The 15,377-nt window shown below is 50.5% G+C and overlaps 1 protein-coding gene across 3 annotated transcripts in view; it reads left to right on the top strand.

Annotated features, from left to right (window-relative positions):
• Nucleotides 1-14,935, top strand: part of COA8 (cytochrome c oxidase assembly factor 8) — a 34,624-nt gene extending 19,689 nt beyond the window's left edge. Inside the window, exons 4-5 of one of the 3 annotated variants that reach the window (XM_079130063.1) lie at nt 3,382-3,472; nt 6,218-6,478. In XM_079130063.1, coding sequence (XP_078986189.1) covers nt 3,382-3,472; nt 6,218-6,323 — 197 coding nt within the window. In that variant the 3' untranslated portion in view covers nt 6,324-6,478. Of the gene's footprint in view, nt 1-3,381; nt 3,473-6,217; nt 6,479-13,922 lie in introns of those variants that run through there. The other 2 variants (XM_079130065.1, XM_079130064.1) reach the window with 2 other exon arrangements.
• Nucleotides 14,936-15,377: the final 442 nt, after the last annotated feature.

Genomic DNA, 15,377 nt, shown 5'->3' with positions numbered 1-15,377 from the left:
GTTTTGGGTTGTTTTCTTTCTTTCTTTGCCTTACAAGGGATGGAACCCAGGGCCTTGCCGTGCTAGATAAGTACTCTACCATTGAACCACACCCCAGCCCTTTTATTTTGAGAAAGGATCTTGCTGATCCCAAGTTGATCTTAAACTCGTGATCCTCCTACCTCAGCCTCCCCAGTAGCCAGGATTACAGGTGTGCTGCACCATGCCCAGGTACATGGTTATCCTTTTCAGCCCTCTTTGTCCAATTCTCCAACACCATTTGGGTGTCTACCAATTCAATTCTGATACTGTACACCTGGAGTTGGTATCAGATCCCACAGGATAAAGGGCTCAGTCCCCAAGACTGCTCCCACTTCAGAGGCCAGTCCCACTCCCAGACTTGTGACGGTCAGGCTGTAAGCGGGGGCTCCCTGACCTCTTTGAAGGCTTTGTAATTTGCTGGAACAGAATTTTTAAAGTGACTTACTTCTACTGGTTTATCACAAAGAATAAGCATCAGGAGAAACGAGATGAGACACGTGAGGCAGGGTGTGGGGCACAGACTTCCATTTGTCTTCCTCATGCTGTCTCCCAGCACGGAAGAGTATGCCACCCTGGAAGCCTTCTGAACCCTGAGGCCTAGGGGCTCCCTGGACGTTTTATTAGGCAGCAGGATAGGTTGAATCATTGGCTGTCTGTGATCAGCTCCATCTCCAGCCCTGCCCTGCCCTGGAGATTGAGTTAGACTTCTAATCAAGGCTTGGTCTTTGTTTTTTTTTTTTTTTCTAATTAGTTATACATGAGAGTAGAATGCATTTTGACATGTACATAAATGGAGTATAACTTCTCATTCTTCAGTTGCATATGATGTGGAATTACACCAGTTGTGTAGTCACATATGCACATAGGGTAATAATATCCGATTCTTTCTACTATCCTTCCTACCTCCATACCCTCCCCTCCCTTCACTCCCCTCTGTCTAATCCAAAGTACCTCTGTTCTTCCCTAGCTCCTCCCCCTTATTGTGAATTAGCTTGCACACATCAGAGATAACATTTGGCCTTTGGTTCTTTGGGATTGGCCTATTTCACTTAGCATATTCTCCAGCTCCATCCATTTACCGGTAAATGCCATAATTTCACTCTTCTTTAAGGCTGAGTAATATTCCATTGTGTTTATATACCACATTTTCTTTATCCATTCATGTGTTGAAGGGCATCTAGTTTGGCTCCACAGTTTAGCTGTTGTGAGTTGAGCTACTATAAACATTGATGTGGCTGCGTCACTGTAGTATGCTGATTGTAAGTCCTTTGGTTGTAAACCAAGGAGTGGAATAGCTGGGTCTAATAGTGGTTCCATTCCAGATTTTCTGAGGAATCCCTGTACTGCTTTCCATGGTGGTTGCACCAATTTGCAGTCCCACGAGCAGTAGATGATTGAACTTTTCCCCCACATCCTCACCTGGCACCCAATCTCCATCCTGAAGTTGTCCAGGAGCCAAGAATTGCCTCATCAGAGCAAAAGAAGCTGCTGTCACTCAAACCACAGTTTGACCAGGACCACTCGATCATGCATGCCTGTTGTCCCCATGTCAGCGCTCCCTCTATTTAAGCCCAGGGCTCTTGTCAGGGCCCCAGAAGGCAGGGCTGCGGCCCAGGGCCCTTGCCTCTGTGTATCTACCCTGGTTCCGCTTCCTTTGCTGCCTTCACAATCATTCCTGTCTTCAGTTGGCATCTTGGGGCAGGGGCTTCAAGTTTGTTGGGACCCTGGAGCTGGGACCTTTGCCCTAAAACTCCAGTAATAGTCTCATTTAGGTCTGTCTGGTTGTTTTAGGCACACATGACAGTGGAGTGTATTTTGATATATCATGCATACATGGAGTATGACTTACTCCAATTTGGATCCCATTCTTATGGTTGTATATGAAGTGGAGTTACACTGGTCACCTATTCATATATGAGCAAAGGAAGTTATGACCGATTCATTCTGCTGTTTTTCCTGTTCCCATCCCCTCTCCTGTCCCCTTGTTCCCTTTGTCTAGTCCAGTGGACTCTGTTATTCCCTCTGCACCACGCTTGTTGTGGGTTAGCATCTGCATATCAGAGAGAGCATTCCACCTTTGGTTTTTTGGGTTTGGCTTGTTTCACTGAGCATTATAGTCTCCAGCTCCATCCATATGTTTGTCTTTTTGTGTATGTGGTGCTATGGGTTGAACTCAGGGTGGTGGGCATACTAGGCAAGTGCTCTTACCATCTGAACTGCCAAACTACATCCCCAGTAATTTTAAAATTTTTATTATATTTTCTCTCTCTTTTTTTTTTTTTTTTTTTTTCAGTACTAGAGATGGAAACTAGGGGCACTCTACCACTGAGCTACATCCCCCAGCCCTTTTTTTTAATTATGAGGCAAGCTCTCACTAAGTTGTCCACTTTGGCCTTAAATTTGCAGTCCTCCTGTCTCAGCTTCCTGAGTAGCAGGGATTTCATCAAACCTGGTTTTAAGCCTCTTCTTCTAACTTCTTCCTTCTGCCTTCTTCCTTCTTCTTCTGATTAAACTCAGGGGCGCTTAACTACTGAGCCACATCCCCAGCCCTTTTTTGTATTTTATTTACAGACAGGGTATCTCTGAGTTGCTTAGCACCTCACTAAGTTGCTGAAGCTGGCTTTGAACTCGAGATCCTCCTGCCTCAGTCTCCCAAGCTGCTGGGATTACAGCCATGCACCACTATGCCCAGCTTAAGCCTATTATTTTTGATGTTATAGTGGGTGGAGTTGTTTTCTTAGCTTTATTTCAGATTATTCATTGCAGTTGGGTGAGTGACATATGTCTATAAAACCCCAGTTACTCAGGAGACTGAGGCAGAAGAATCACAAGATTGAGGCCAGTCTGTGCAACTTAGTGAGATACTATCTCTAAATGAAATTTTAAAAGGGTTGGGGATATAGCTCAGTGGTAGGGTGCTTACCTAGTATGTGCAAGGCCTGGGTTCAATCCCATATGCTACAAAAAACAAACAATGAAATGAACACCAGATTGTTTATTGCTAGAAATCAATTGATATTTGTTGATCTTGTATCCTGCAAGCTTGCTGAATTTGTTTATTAGCCCTAATAGGTTTTTTTGTTTCTCTATTATCCTGAAGTCTTTTTTTTTCCCCTTTTGGTGCTGGAGATTGAATTTAGGGATGCTTAACCCTGAGCTGCATCCCCAGCCCTTTTTATTTTTTTTTTATTTTGAGACAGGATCTCACTAAGTTGCTTAGGTCCTTGCTAAGTTGTTGAGATTGGCTTTGAACTTGAGATCCTCCTGCCTCAGCCTTTTGAGTGACTGGGATTACAGGCAAGCACCATTGCACCTGACTTGTCTTGAAGTCTTAATGTATAAATTCACTTTTACTTTCAGGTCAAAAAGCAACATTGAATGCAGAAGAAATGGCTGACTTTTATAAGGAATTTTTAAGTAAAAATTTTCAGAAGCACATGTATTATAATAAGTAAGTGTTTCTTTCCTTCCTAAAAGTTGGATTGGGCAGAATTGTTTTCTGACCTGAATTGAGCAACATTGAGGTTTATACCAGAGGTAGAAGCTGCATGATTTTGTCAACTTCACTTAACGTTTTTTGTTTGTTTGTTTGTTTAGTTGTTGATATACCTTTATTTTATTCATTTCTTTATATATGGTGCTGAGGATGGAACCCAGTGCCTCACATGTGCAAAGCAAGTGCTCTACCACCGAGCCACAACTCCAGGCCTATATTTTATTTTATTTTATTTATTTTTTTGCAGTGCTGGGGATCAAACCCAGGGTCTTGTGCATGGAAGGCAAGCACTCTACAACTGAGCTATCTCCCTAGCCCAGGCCTACATTTTCAAATGAAATGGCTAGCCACAGGTGATTGGCATGGTAGCACAGCAGTTCCTGCCCCTAGTCCACAGGGGCTAGCTCATCCATGTACTTCCTTGAGAAGCCCTGCCGGGTAGGAAGGGCACAGGGTGAGTGCAGAATGTCTGGCTAGAAGGGAGGGAAGCGACTGTGAGGGCTGACCAGATGTCAGGCAGACGTGTACCTCTGCACTCATGACAACTGACAGAGGCTCACAGGTCGCCTCAGTATGGCCAGGCTACCGAGTCATCGCTCTGGAAATTGGTAAATGGAAGGAGAGACTCCAAAGCATGCACAGCTCTTCCACTTTTCCTGCACCAGTAGTGTCTCACAGTGTCCCACAGTGACCACAAAGCATTTCCTCTTGTAGGAGAAAGACAGCCAGTGCAGAGAGGTGGCTTAGCAAGTTCCTGTTTTCCAAGTGAAATAACAGATCTAGGCAACAGTCACCCTAGCAGCCAACACCCCTGGCTGGAAGACTGGTGGGTGGAATGATAATGGGTCAGGACTACACACCTGCGTCCCCAGCACGGCTCCATGCCGTGGAGCAGGGCAGCCCTTGAGACAGGACAGAACCACAAATAGCACTGTGTGGGCTTTTACAGAAGATGGAGTCTCATGTGGTTGGGACTTCAGACAGAATGCTGGTTTGCAGGGAAATGCTAAAGGGGCCATGTAGAAGACAGTTTTGAATGAAGTCTGAAGATGCCCAACACCGAGGATTCTGCAAACCAGTGAGTCAGGCTCTTCAATAAGTAGATAGGAGAATGACCACAAAAAAGGGCCCAGGTGTGGCTGGGTGGTAGAGCACTTCCAGCATACTCAAGGGCCTGAGCACCATCCCTGGCACCAAAACCAGGCAGGGGCAGGGGAGCTGTTGTAGTCTGGACAAGGCTTCATGCAATGTCTAGGCCTTGTTTGGGTCCTGATTGACACATGGCACCTGTAAAGAAATGTTTGGATGAAAGAGGGATTTGGGCAGGGGCTGTGTATAAGCTCGGGATCATCTTGGATGTAGTGATGGTATTGTGATCATGGGTTTTAAAAAGGCTTTACTGGGTCATAGATAACATGTAAGGTGTCCTGTGTTTTCAGGTGAAAGACAGAATGGTGGTTGAGACCTGCTTTAAGATATGAGCAGTGACAGAGTCGGGTGGGCATGTGAGACCAGACCAAGAGGACAGGGAGGGTGGTTGAGCTGAGTGAGCTCCTGAGAAGAACTTCAGCCAAGATTAGTCCTGAAACACCTGGTTCCGTTCCTAAGACTAGGAGTGTCTCCTAGCTCCGAGCTGGTGAAGCTTTTAGCCAAGTGAGCATGCCTGATCCCCACTGCTGATGTGGACGCCCAGGGCTCACCTTCCCACCCACACAGGGTCAGCTGTCTGCACCAGTGAGAGGAGTCTAGCTTTTCCTGAACCACAGACCGTTTTGTCTCCCCAGAGCCATTCATCTGAGGCTCTGCTCCTCACTGCAGCCTCGCCTCGGTCAATAGAAATGGAATGTTCTCAGTTGGAGAGTGGAGGTGGCAGAAAGCCAGTGTGCTCCCCTTCTGTGGCTGCTTTAGTGCCCTGGGTCATTCTCCTTGTTCACACTGAGGCCCAAAAACCATTGTGTGACTGAAGCAGAAGCTGCGCAGGCATGCACCGTCTTTGCGGCAGTCCCAGCTTGTCCCAGGAGCCTGGTGCAGTTCCCCTCATGGGAGCTCTCCAGGCTGCCCTCGTTCATAGGTTTCTGTTGGCTACTGTCCAGTAACCAGCAGGCAGTGCAAACTCTGCCAGCAGTGTGACCTGTCCCTCAGAGGAGCCTAGGTCCCCTTTGAGAGGAGTGCACAGAGCCTGTCAGTGCCGGGCTTGCCGGAGCACTTCTGCTGTATGCTCTCGTACAAGTGAGGGCCAAGTTAAGACTGGCCCCGGGGCTGGGCTGTGGCTCGGTGGGCAGCACTCGCCAAGCATGCGTGAAGCCCTGGGTTGCATCCTCAGCAGCACATAAGAATAAAAAATAAAAAAATGAAGGTATGTGTGCATCTACAACTAAAAAATAAGAAAAAAAAGACTGGCCTGTATTTCCTGCAGAGCCTGCTGGCTGTGGCTCTGTGGTCCCTCTTGCATCCTTCTCAGCTCTCTCTCCAAGAAGACCACTAGACATAGGATGGGCTCTTGGGAGTCCTTCAGCAAGACCAGAGGACGGGGGCAGGTGCTTTACCTGTACCTGTCCTGGTAGGGGGCAGGTGGGACACCTTCGGTGAAGACATAGCTTGGGGAGGAGGGCAGAGGGCAAAACTCACCTCTGTGGGAGCTGCGTGCTTGTCAGGCCCTGTCCCTGGGGCTCATCCTGGGTGCCTCCTATTTCCCTGCAGAGACTGGTACAAGCGTAACTTTGCCATCACCTTCTTCATGGGGAAGGTGGCCCTGGAGAGGATTTGGAACAGGCTGAGATGGAAGCAAGAGAAGATGAGCAGTTAGGAGCCCATCCTGGTGCTGGCCCATCAGAGCCTGGTTCCACTTACAAGGGCCCTGGGCCTCCATCTCCTGTTGGGGCCCACTGCTCCCTCCTGACCTGGGTCTCTGGCTGGCTTGTCATCACAGGTGCAATGTTAAATAAAGCCCAGTACAACATGCCTGTTTTCTGAGTCTTGAATTACACCAGTTCTGGATAGACCAATGTACAAATGTTAATAAAGCTTCACTTGAAAAAGTGACTCAGTGGTGGGAATCATTTGGAAGCTGGTTGCCAAGTGCAGTGTCCACTGGCTGCAGTGTTACTCCCCTGTTCCATGAGTTAGCAGCATGTCACTGAGTGTACAGGGTCCAGGCCCTGACCATAGCACAGTTGTCTTGGAATATGAATTGGTGTGGCAGTCTGTCCATGAGGCTGGCAATGGTGAGGGACGCCAGCAAGCTCTCCTGCTCTGTTCAGTGAGGTAGAACCTCTACTTCCATCATCACAAACTTGCAAGGGGAAATGCTGGGTACTGTGAAGGCAGAGAGGGAACAGAGTGTTGCAGCAGGGGGACCCTTGGATGACCTCTATTAAGGTTTGGGTCTGAAGTGACCGCCAGCCGTTGGCACTGTTGGGAGGAGGCAGGTCCCCAGGGGCGAGCCCTTATAGGGGCTCTTGGGGCTGCCCCTTGCTCTCTGCTCCCTGACCTGCATAGGTAAGGAGCTTTGCTCCACCACATGCTCCCTGCCATGATGGTTTGCCTGACCACAAGTAACGCAGCTGGATTCAGCCAGCCATGGATGAAATCCTGACACCAAAATAAACCTTTCTCCTCTCAGGTATTTGTCACAGCAATAGGAAGCTGGCTAGCATGTCCCTGGGAAGCGCTGCTGCGCGGGCCTTCTCAGACCCTGCACACCCTGTCCCTTAGGTACTGAGCCCCTCTTGGCCCTGAGTGGTCTTCCCCGGACAAAGACAGCCCAGGCATTGAGCACATTCTCTGCCCCTCAGCTCAGTTGGTGGCTAGTGGCCAGGGCAAGTGTTTATATGGTGCAAGGACTGTTGTACCACAGTTTTTCTTATCACATCCCAGGTCACCTCTCTAAGGTCCTCAGGGACCCTAAGTCCTGCTTCCTGAGGTTTCCAGGAAGAAGAGGTCAAAAGAGCTCTGGTCAGGGGTGGGGCAGCAGGTAGTGTCAGGACCAGAGATCTCTGGAAACAGATTGCCTGTCCCCACAGTGGGCAAAGCCCCAAACAGTGTCAATCAGGGGCCCTCTGCAGAGACACTGGCTTCCAGCTGGTGGGTGACTGGTGGTTAGAGCAGTGACTGCAAGCACAGAGTGGGAGGCAGAGCTGTGGGCCAGGCAAAACTCACCCCTGCCCTCTGGAGCCCCTCAGATCTCACCAAGAGTGCTGTGGTCGGGCTGGGGAGATAGCTCAGTCGGTAGAGAGCTTGTCTTGTAAGCATGAGGCCCTGGGTTCAATCCCCAGCACTGCAAAAAAAAAGAAAAAAAGAAAAAAAAAAAGAGTGCTATGGTCAGTGGTGGCTCATGAGTGAGCCGGAGACAAAGCTCCTGGAGAGCCATCAGGGAGGCCCTGACCCAGGCCCAGCCAGCCCCAGCACCTGTGGGGATCGCAGGTCAGGAGTCAACCCAGAGAGCACCAGAGGTCTCCATTCTGTACAGATCCTGTGCATCTCCTGCACCTGTGCCCTGTCATGAGCTGTGTGGCAAATTGGCAGAATAGTCCTGGCTGAAGACCTACACTGTGCCTGAGCAACTGTTTGTTGCTCTGCATTCAGTGCCAAGAGGTTTGACTCAATTCTTGGTGTTCACTGTGCTGCTGGATTTCAAGTGCCCTACGCAAAGTGACATGCTGTGCTGTGCTGCCTTCTTGCATTCCTCCACCTCTTTTTTATTGTGGTGCTACTGACAGAAGCCAGGGCTTGTATCATCCAGCTGCATCCCCAGCCCTTCAGCAGCACTTCATCATCTTGTTACATGTTTGCCCTTGAGATCATGAGGGCAGAATTTAACTGAGAACTTACCACATTATTGCTTCTCTGTGACAAGTACTATCTTTTTATTTTCTCTGTCAGTATCGGAGATTGAACCCAGGGCTTGGTGCCTGGGTAGGGCAAGCATTCTACCGCCAAGTTATACTCCCTGCATATTTGTACATTCAAGATTAAATGAGGCCTGGGGATGGCAGAGTGCTTGGTGCTTGCCTTGAACACATGAAGCCCTGGGTTTGATCCCTGGTGTGCCCCCCCCCCAAAAAAAATTAAAAAATGAGCAACTGTGGTTAATGACCTTAGGTTGTAAATAAATGTGACTAAATTGAGGTTACTTTGATCCTAAAATTTTTATGCTGTTTAAAAAAATTGTTTTAGTTAAGATTATTCTGTCATAGCTAGTAGTTCAAATAGTGTTTCTGAGAGGTTTTTCATTTTGGTACTGGGGATTGAACCCAGAGGCGCTTAACCACTGAGCCACATCCCCAGCCCTTTTTATTTTTTATTGTTTTTTAAATATTTTTTAGTTGTCAGTGAACCTTTTTTAAAAAAAAATATATATATATGCAGTGCTGAGCTGAGAATCAAAACCAGTGCCTCACACATGCTAGGCAAGAGCTCTGCCACTGAGCACATCCCAGCCCTTTATTTTTTATTTTGAGACAGGGTCTTGGGGCGGGGAGATAGCTCAGTTGGTAAAGTGCTTGCCTTACAAGCACAGGGCCCTGGGTTTGATCTCCAGCACCGCAAAAAAAAAAGAGACAGGGTCTCTCTAAGTTGCTTAGGGCCTTGCTAAGTTGCTGAGAATGGCTTTGAACTTGTGATCTTCCTGCATCAGCCTCTTGGATTGCTCTGTGAGTTTTAAAATATCTACAAAATAAAGGCTATTCCAGTAATGTATTTTATACTGTTTTCCACAAAATGTTAGCTTGATAAAATATTTTTGTTATTTAGACTATGACTAAAGGTCTTAAAAAGTAAAGTAAAATTGGCTCTCCACCTCCCTCTGTTGGGTGCTGTGGACAGTGTCATTCATTTACAGTGTGGCCCTCTGCAGCACCAAGGTCAGTGGCAACAGGGCGAGTGGTCTCTGACCGCGGTCTTCCCCTAGTCCTGATACTGGGGCAGGAGCCTGTCTGCCCCAGGCCTTGGCTTCCTTGGTCCTAACAGTGCCGAGTGGGGACGAGGCGCAGTTCCTGAAGAGCTTCCAGGCTCTTCAGGAGTGCTGTGCCTTCCTCTGCAGGGGGCTTGATCCAGAGGTGCAGGGGGCTCCAGCACTGCATGTGGAGTGCCGAGGTCTGTGCTTCGCTCGTCCTCCACACTCACACGTTGGCTGCAGGGAAGCCTGGCCCCCGACCATGCCTGGGTCCTCCTGGAGGGTTGTTGACCCCTTTGTCCCTGGAGGGCAGGGTCCCGAGTCTCTCCTCCCAGCACCACCCTGGGCTGTCTCTCTGCAGAGAACCGGCTACTTCTGAGCCTTTGTATCCCTGGCATCACCAGTACCTCCAGGCCAGATAGCAGAGAGCCACAGTGGGTCTGGTGGCAGCCCTTTCTGCTTCTGTAACTTTGCAATGAATATCTTTCATGTACGACCGAGTTTTGTGTTTGCTGATGTTTTTTGCTACTGGCATTACTTTTTTTTGTTTTGTTTTTTAAAAAACAAATATATAAGTAGCTGTATTCAGTTGACATTTTTGAAGTTAAAAGGTAAGAATGCCTCTGCTTAGAAAGTAAGCAGCACAGGAAGCAGTGGACTGTGGGGAGCCGCCTTCCGCCTCCTGAGAGAGCCTGCTTCCCAGGGCAGGGGGTCCTGCTCAGAAGGCTTCTGACGCTTTTCCCTTAGGTCTTGTAAGATTCCCTTTCACACCTATTCTGTTTGTTTTCATTTCCAAGCAATTGCTTCTTCACATCTGTCTTCTGAATTTGTGCTGGAGTGTCTGAATTTCTCTTCCGAGACTTTTCAAGGTGTGACCCATGTTTCTGAGGGTCTTGGGGTCCACCTTCATCTCGGACAGCTGTGAATTTCCAGTTGCACATGCCCGCTTCTTGACTGCCACCTTGGTGTCTCCCTGGCTCCAGGCTCTGGGTGTTGAAGGGGTAGGCAAGGGAACAGCTAGGAGCTTGTCCCTTCCTTGATTGGGTGAGCACCGAGCCCTGCTCTGTGCTGGGCACACTCAGACCAACAGCACCTGGGCGAAAGAAGGGTGGAGACGGTGAGCCTGCCCAGCAGAACCCTCTGCCCTGCTGCCCGCTCCCTGTGCACCAGCTCTCAGAGGCTGGGCTGCTGTCACTGCAGCCGCAGTCCCCATGCCATACAGCTGGCTGCCGTCCTCTGCAGGGCCTGTCCTCTCCCTGCTCCATCCAGTCATCTGGGTGGCACCTTCTTGGCCTTTTCTTTCTGCTATTGCTAAGTACAAAAGAAGAAATCTGGATTTTCCACCTGTTTGTAACGGTCGTAACCAGTGTCTTGCAAGGCCCCATGCTCACCACCATGCTACGTCACACTGTGGAGGGCGCATCTGGGGCTTAGTAGGTCACCAGCAGGGCCTGGCCTGAACCACCCCTGCTGGTCATCAGCCTTGTCAGGGGCCAGACGGCAGCAGCTCCTGTCTCCGTCCAGTCCCACAGACGATACCAGCCCTGCTGGTTGCTACCCACTTCTATATTCCCTCCCACTGTCCCGGGTGGGACCCTGTTCTGCCTCCAAGTTGGTGGTGAAGTGGCCCCTGCAGGGCTAGCTCTGCACCTTTCCAGCTGCTGAAGTCAGCCCCAGAGCTCAAGCTGCACAGGGCAGTCCCAGGGTACTTGGTACCCAGGTGACCCCTCTTCCCAGAGGTATTCTCTGTCCTCTGCTCAGGGCCCTGCACTCTGCCTGCTGTGCAAAGCCTCCTCCAGGACCTTGGGCAACTCAGCTGAGCCCGAGACTGGGAGAACCCCAGCGGACTTCAGGACCAGCACCTTGCAGGCAGGACCTGGCTGCTGGAGGTGTCCTTCCGCAGCCTCCAGAGCCCTGGGTGCCTGGAGGTGCAGCCAAGGCTCATCGTCCAGGACGCAGCCTAACACTTGAAAGGAGTCAGGGAGAGCAGGTGCTGCGCCTATCACACCTTGCTGGGAGGCAGGGTGCATCCCTCTCAGGAGTCTCTTCCTGATCCTCCTGGGTCTCCCCACCCACACTGCAGAGGCCAAATGAAGACAGCCTCTGTGGGCACAAAACGCTGCTCTAGCCGCCCTCAGTGAGCAGTGCACACTGCTGCAGCCATGGCCTCCCACCATGGACTCTTACATCTGCCCCGGTGACAATCTGGTCTCCCATCCCGTGCCCCGGTGCCCCACTCTGCCTTCTGCCTCTATGAACATGACTGCTCTGGGGACCTCACCTAAGTGGAATCCTACAGGACTTGTCCTGTGACGGGTTGACTTCACACAGCTCAGTGTCCAAGGCCACTCTGTTGTAGCCAGGGAATAGCGTTTGCCTGCCCAGACTGTCACAGCCCTGGGAATGGAGCTGGGCACTTGACCACCCAGGTCTCAAGGGTCTCGCCTTTCTACCCTGTGCCCACGAGCTGGGTGGCACCCCCCTCACAGGATAGTCACTGCTCACCAGGCTGATCTGCCAGCAAAGTCATTTCTTCACTTGGATGCTGTCAAAAATGAATTGATCCATCTTCCAGAAATGTTCTGGCTGCTTCCAGCTGCATTCTGAGCCACTCGCTATTGATTGTCATAATTGTTTCCACTTTGCTCTGAGTCAGTCCTTTGGTGGAAAATTACAGGGGGAGCAGCTGGAGGAGGGTGAGTTGGGGAGGAGGTGAGTGGCTAGCCAGAACAGTATCCATCCCCAGGTCTCCCTGGTTGACGGCACCACTGCCTCGCATGCCCACTCATGCCCAGGGGCCAGCTGGCCATCGAGTCAGGCCCAAGGCTTGGTGCTGGTGCAAAGCCAGATTGGTAGGCAGAGGGCCTCAGAGAGGACCGTTCCCCTGCTTTTGCCCCCAGCCCTAGCTGCACCTGGCAGAGTAGCACAGCAGCCCAGGCTGGCTGCAAAGGACAGTCAGTGACTTGGGAACAGCACCAGGCCAACGAGCATCTGATTTTAAACAGAAAGCAGTGTCCAGCATGGAGTTGGTGGGTCCCCAAGCCTGGCCCTGTGGTCAGGACATCCAGCAGCCCTGGCATAGTGGCTGCCTTACTTCTAGTCAGGAAGTGGGGCGCATTGGCAACACCTCTGACCATGGGCTTTGGAATCCTGCCACCTGGTTGTGGGCATGAGGCCAAGGATTCACAGGGGGCCATGACCTCTGAAAGGACAGAGCTGTGACTGTCTTGGCCCACTCTGCCCCCCGCCCCGTGCCTCTTGCTGCCTGGCAGAGCAGTACTTTGGTAGATGTACCAGAGCCTGTGAGACTTTTAACAAATTGCAGCAGACAGTGTCAGACCTGCCAGGCCTGGTTCTCAGAGGGCTGCACACTGTGACTCCACAAGGCTGGGCTTGGCCCGGACCTGCCCAGCTGCCCTTTGGAATCCAGGCTCTGCTCTGACTGGCTGTGCTGTCCTGGGCTGAAGCTGCTGTCGGGGTTCAGGTGGGAAGACGGGCAGGACTTGTGTTCACTGCAGGTATGAGGGAGTTGTATGAACAAACAGGCAAGCCAGCCTCCTGGAGGGCAGGCAGTGTGCAGCAAAGGTGTGTGGATTGTCACAAGGTACTGTGTGCAAAGAGTAGTCAAGAGAGTTTGGGGCAAGCAGATGGCACAGGAGTGGATCCAGCTGGGGACACCTCTGTGGGTACTGTGACTAAGGGGTGCAGCCTCTGTGTCCTGCAGCTGCCTGGCCAGCAGGATGCCCAGTGTGGGAGGAGGCCTTCGGGAGGACACAGGTCAGTGGGTGGGCAGACCCTTAGACGTTGGCCTTCACTCCAGTTCCGTGGGAAGCATTGAAGGTTCTGGGCATGCCAGAGCTACAACCTGATCACTCTGCCTGAGGGGTCCAGGGCCATGTGGGGAGCCCCACCCAGGCTACTACCAGGCCCCGGCTGATTCCCCAGGGGTTGATGGAGACAGTGATTCCCTGGACTGTGCCGTCTGCTGCCATAGAGGAGCCATCAGCTGCCTGTGGCCATGTACGTTTCTGTTAAGTCAATGAAATTAGAAACTGGTCACTTTCCAAGTGCCACTGCCTGCACAGAACTGGTAGCTACTGTACTAGATACCACAGGGGTGTTCACTGCCACCACCAGAGCCCTGCAGGAGGTGCCATAAGGTGTGGTGTTCCCTCTTTGGCCAGTAGTCACTTTCTCTGTGTAACATTTCTCACGAGAAAGGCCATGGTGGACATGGGATGCAGAGACTGTCCACCACCCTTTGGGGTCAGGTGTGCCTGGGTGGGATGAGGGACCTGGGCTGGGGTGGGGCCTGGAGTAAGCTGGGCACTGGGCAGGATGGACAGGGAGCCCCAGAAGGGATGAGAGTCTAATATGTGTGTTGGGGGGATGCTGTAGGAGTATGTCCACCAGGAAAGCTCAGTACTCCACTGAGGATGAAGTGGATCCAGATGTGCTGACCAGACCCCTGGAACTTTTCCCGTGGTGCCTGGTGGGGACACGGTTTTGCAGATGGTGGCTGCTGACCCCACGCTGCCAGGAGCACTTGCAAGGGGGCCCTTTCGGAACCGAGAAGTGCTACTCATGCAGACCACACCCGGAGTCCGAGGCCACAGGTGAGGAGTGTAGCTTGGGTCCCCTCGCTTCCATGGTGAAACGATGCTATTTTGGACATGTTTGGTTGAATAAGATATTAATCACTTTCATCTTCAGTGCTGGGGATTGCGCCTTGGTCCTTCCGCAGAACTGCACCCCAGCCCGACTGTGTCATCAACCAGCTATGGAAGGAACGGAGCTCCAACACGTGCAGCTCCTGGAGCCTGGAGGACGCTGTGCTGCCTGAAGGCCACCACTTGCCAAGGGGCACACTTGTGTGACTCTGCTTACCCGAGGTCCCTAGAGCAGCTGAGCCCACAGACAGAAGGAAGAGTGGTGGTCACCAGTGCTGGAGAGGCGGGAGGGAGTTCTGTTTAAAGGGGACAGAGTTTCCACCTGGAAGATGGTGGTGGTTTGAGGGTTACACAACAGTATGAACGTACATAATGTCACCATTCTGCCCAGTTAAAGTGGCCAAAGTGAAAACATTGTTATTTTGCCACAATTAAATTTTTAAAATTAATTAATTGATTAATTAATTTGGTACTGGAGAGTAAACCTACGGAACTTAACCACTGAGCCACTTCCCCAGAACTTTTTATTTTATTTTTTTAATTTTGAGACAGGGTCTCACTAAGTTGCTGAGGTTGGCCTTGAACTTGCGATCCTCCTGCCTCAGCCTCCTGAGCTACTGGGTTACAGGCATACTTAATTTTTGTTTTTATTTTTATTTTTTGGTGCTAGGAATGGAGTCCAGGGCTTCGTGCATGTGACGACACACACTATACTGGGCTGTGCTCCCAGTCTAATTTTTGCAAATTTAATAAAATTTAATAAATTCTTATAAAATTGGCTGATGAACAACATATGTGGGTATGCATACATATATGACGTATATAAATCTATGCATATTAAAGTTAATGACACCAGCTTTTTTCTTTGTTCTTTTCTTTCTTTTTTGTGATACTGGGGATGGAACCCAGGGCCTTACACACATTAGGCAAGCACTCTAATGCTGAGCTACATCCCCACCCCTACTCCCCTTTTTCTTAAAATCTTGAGGCAGAATCTTAAGTTGTTCAGGCTAGTCTCAAACTTGCCATCCTCCTGCCTCAGCTTCCCGAGTCCAAGCAGCTGGGATTATGGGGGTGTGCCATAGTGCCTGTCTTTCTTTTCTTTTTTTTAATTGGGGCTCTCAGGAAGTTTCTAGTGACCCGGGTTCGCAGAGCACCTCCTTGGGCAATGGAGCCGTAGTGACAGGTGGAGAGCATTTCAGGTTGGAGAGAGCCCTTGCAGCCGCTGGACTTGCTGGCAGGTCAGCTTGGCTCAGAGAGGGCTGATGGTCAAGCTGGGCCTCGGTGGGCAAGTCCA

Source organism: Sciurus vulgaris, assembly GCF_902686455.1.
Source record: "Sciurus vulgaris genome assembly, chromosome: 2".
In the NCBI taxonomy this organism is placed as follows: Eukaryota; Metazoa; Chordata; class Mammalia; order Rodentia; family Sciuridae; genus Sciurus; species Sciurus vulgaris.
This window is presented reverse-complemented; position numbering and strand designations above follow the sequence as displayed.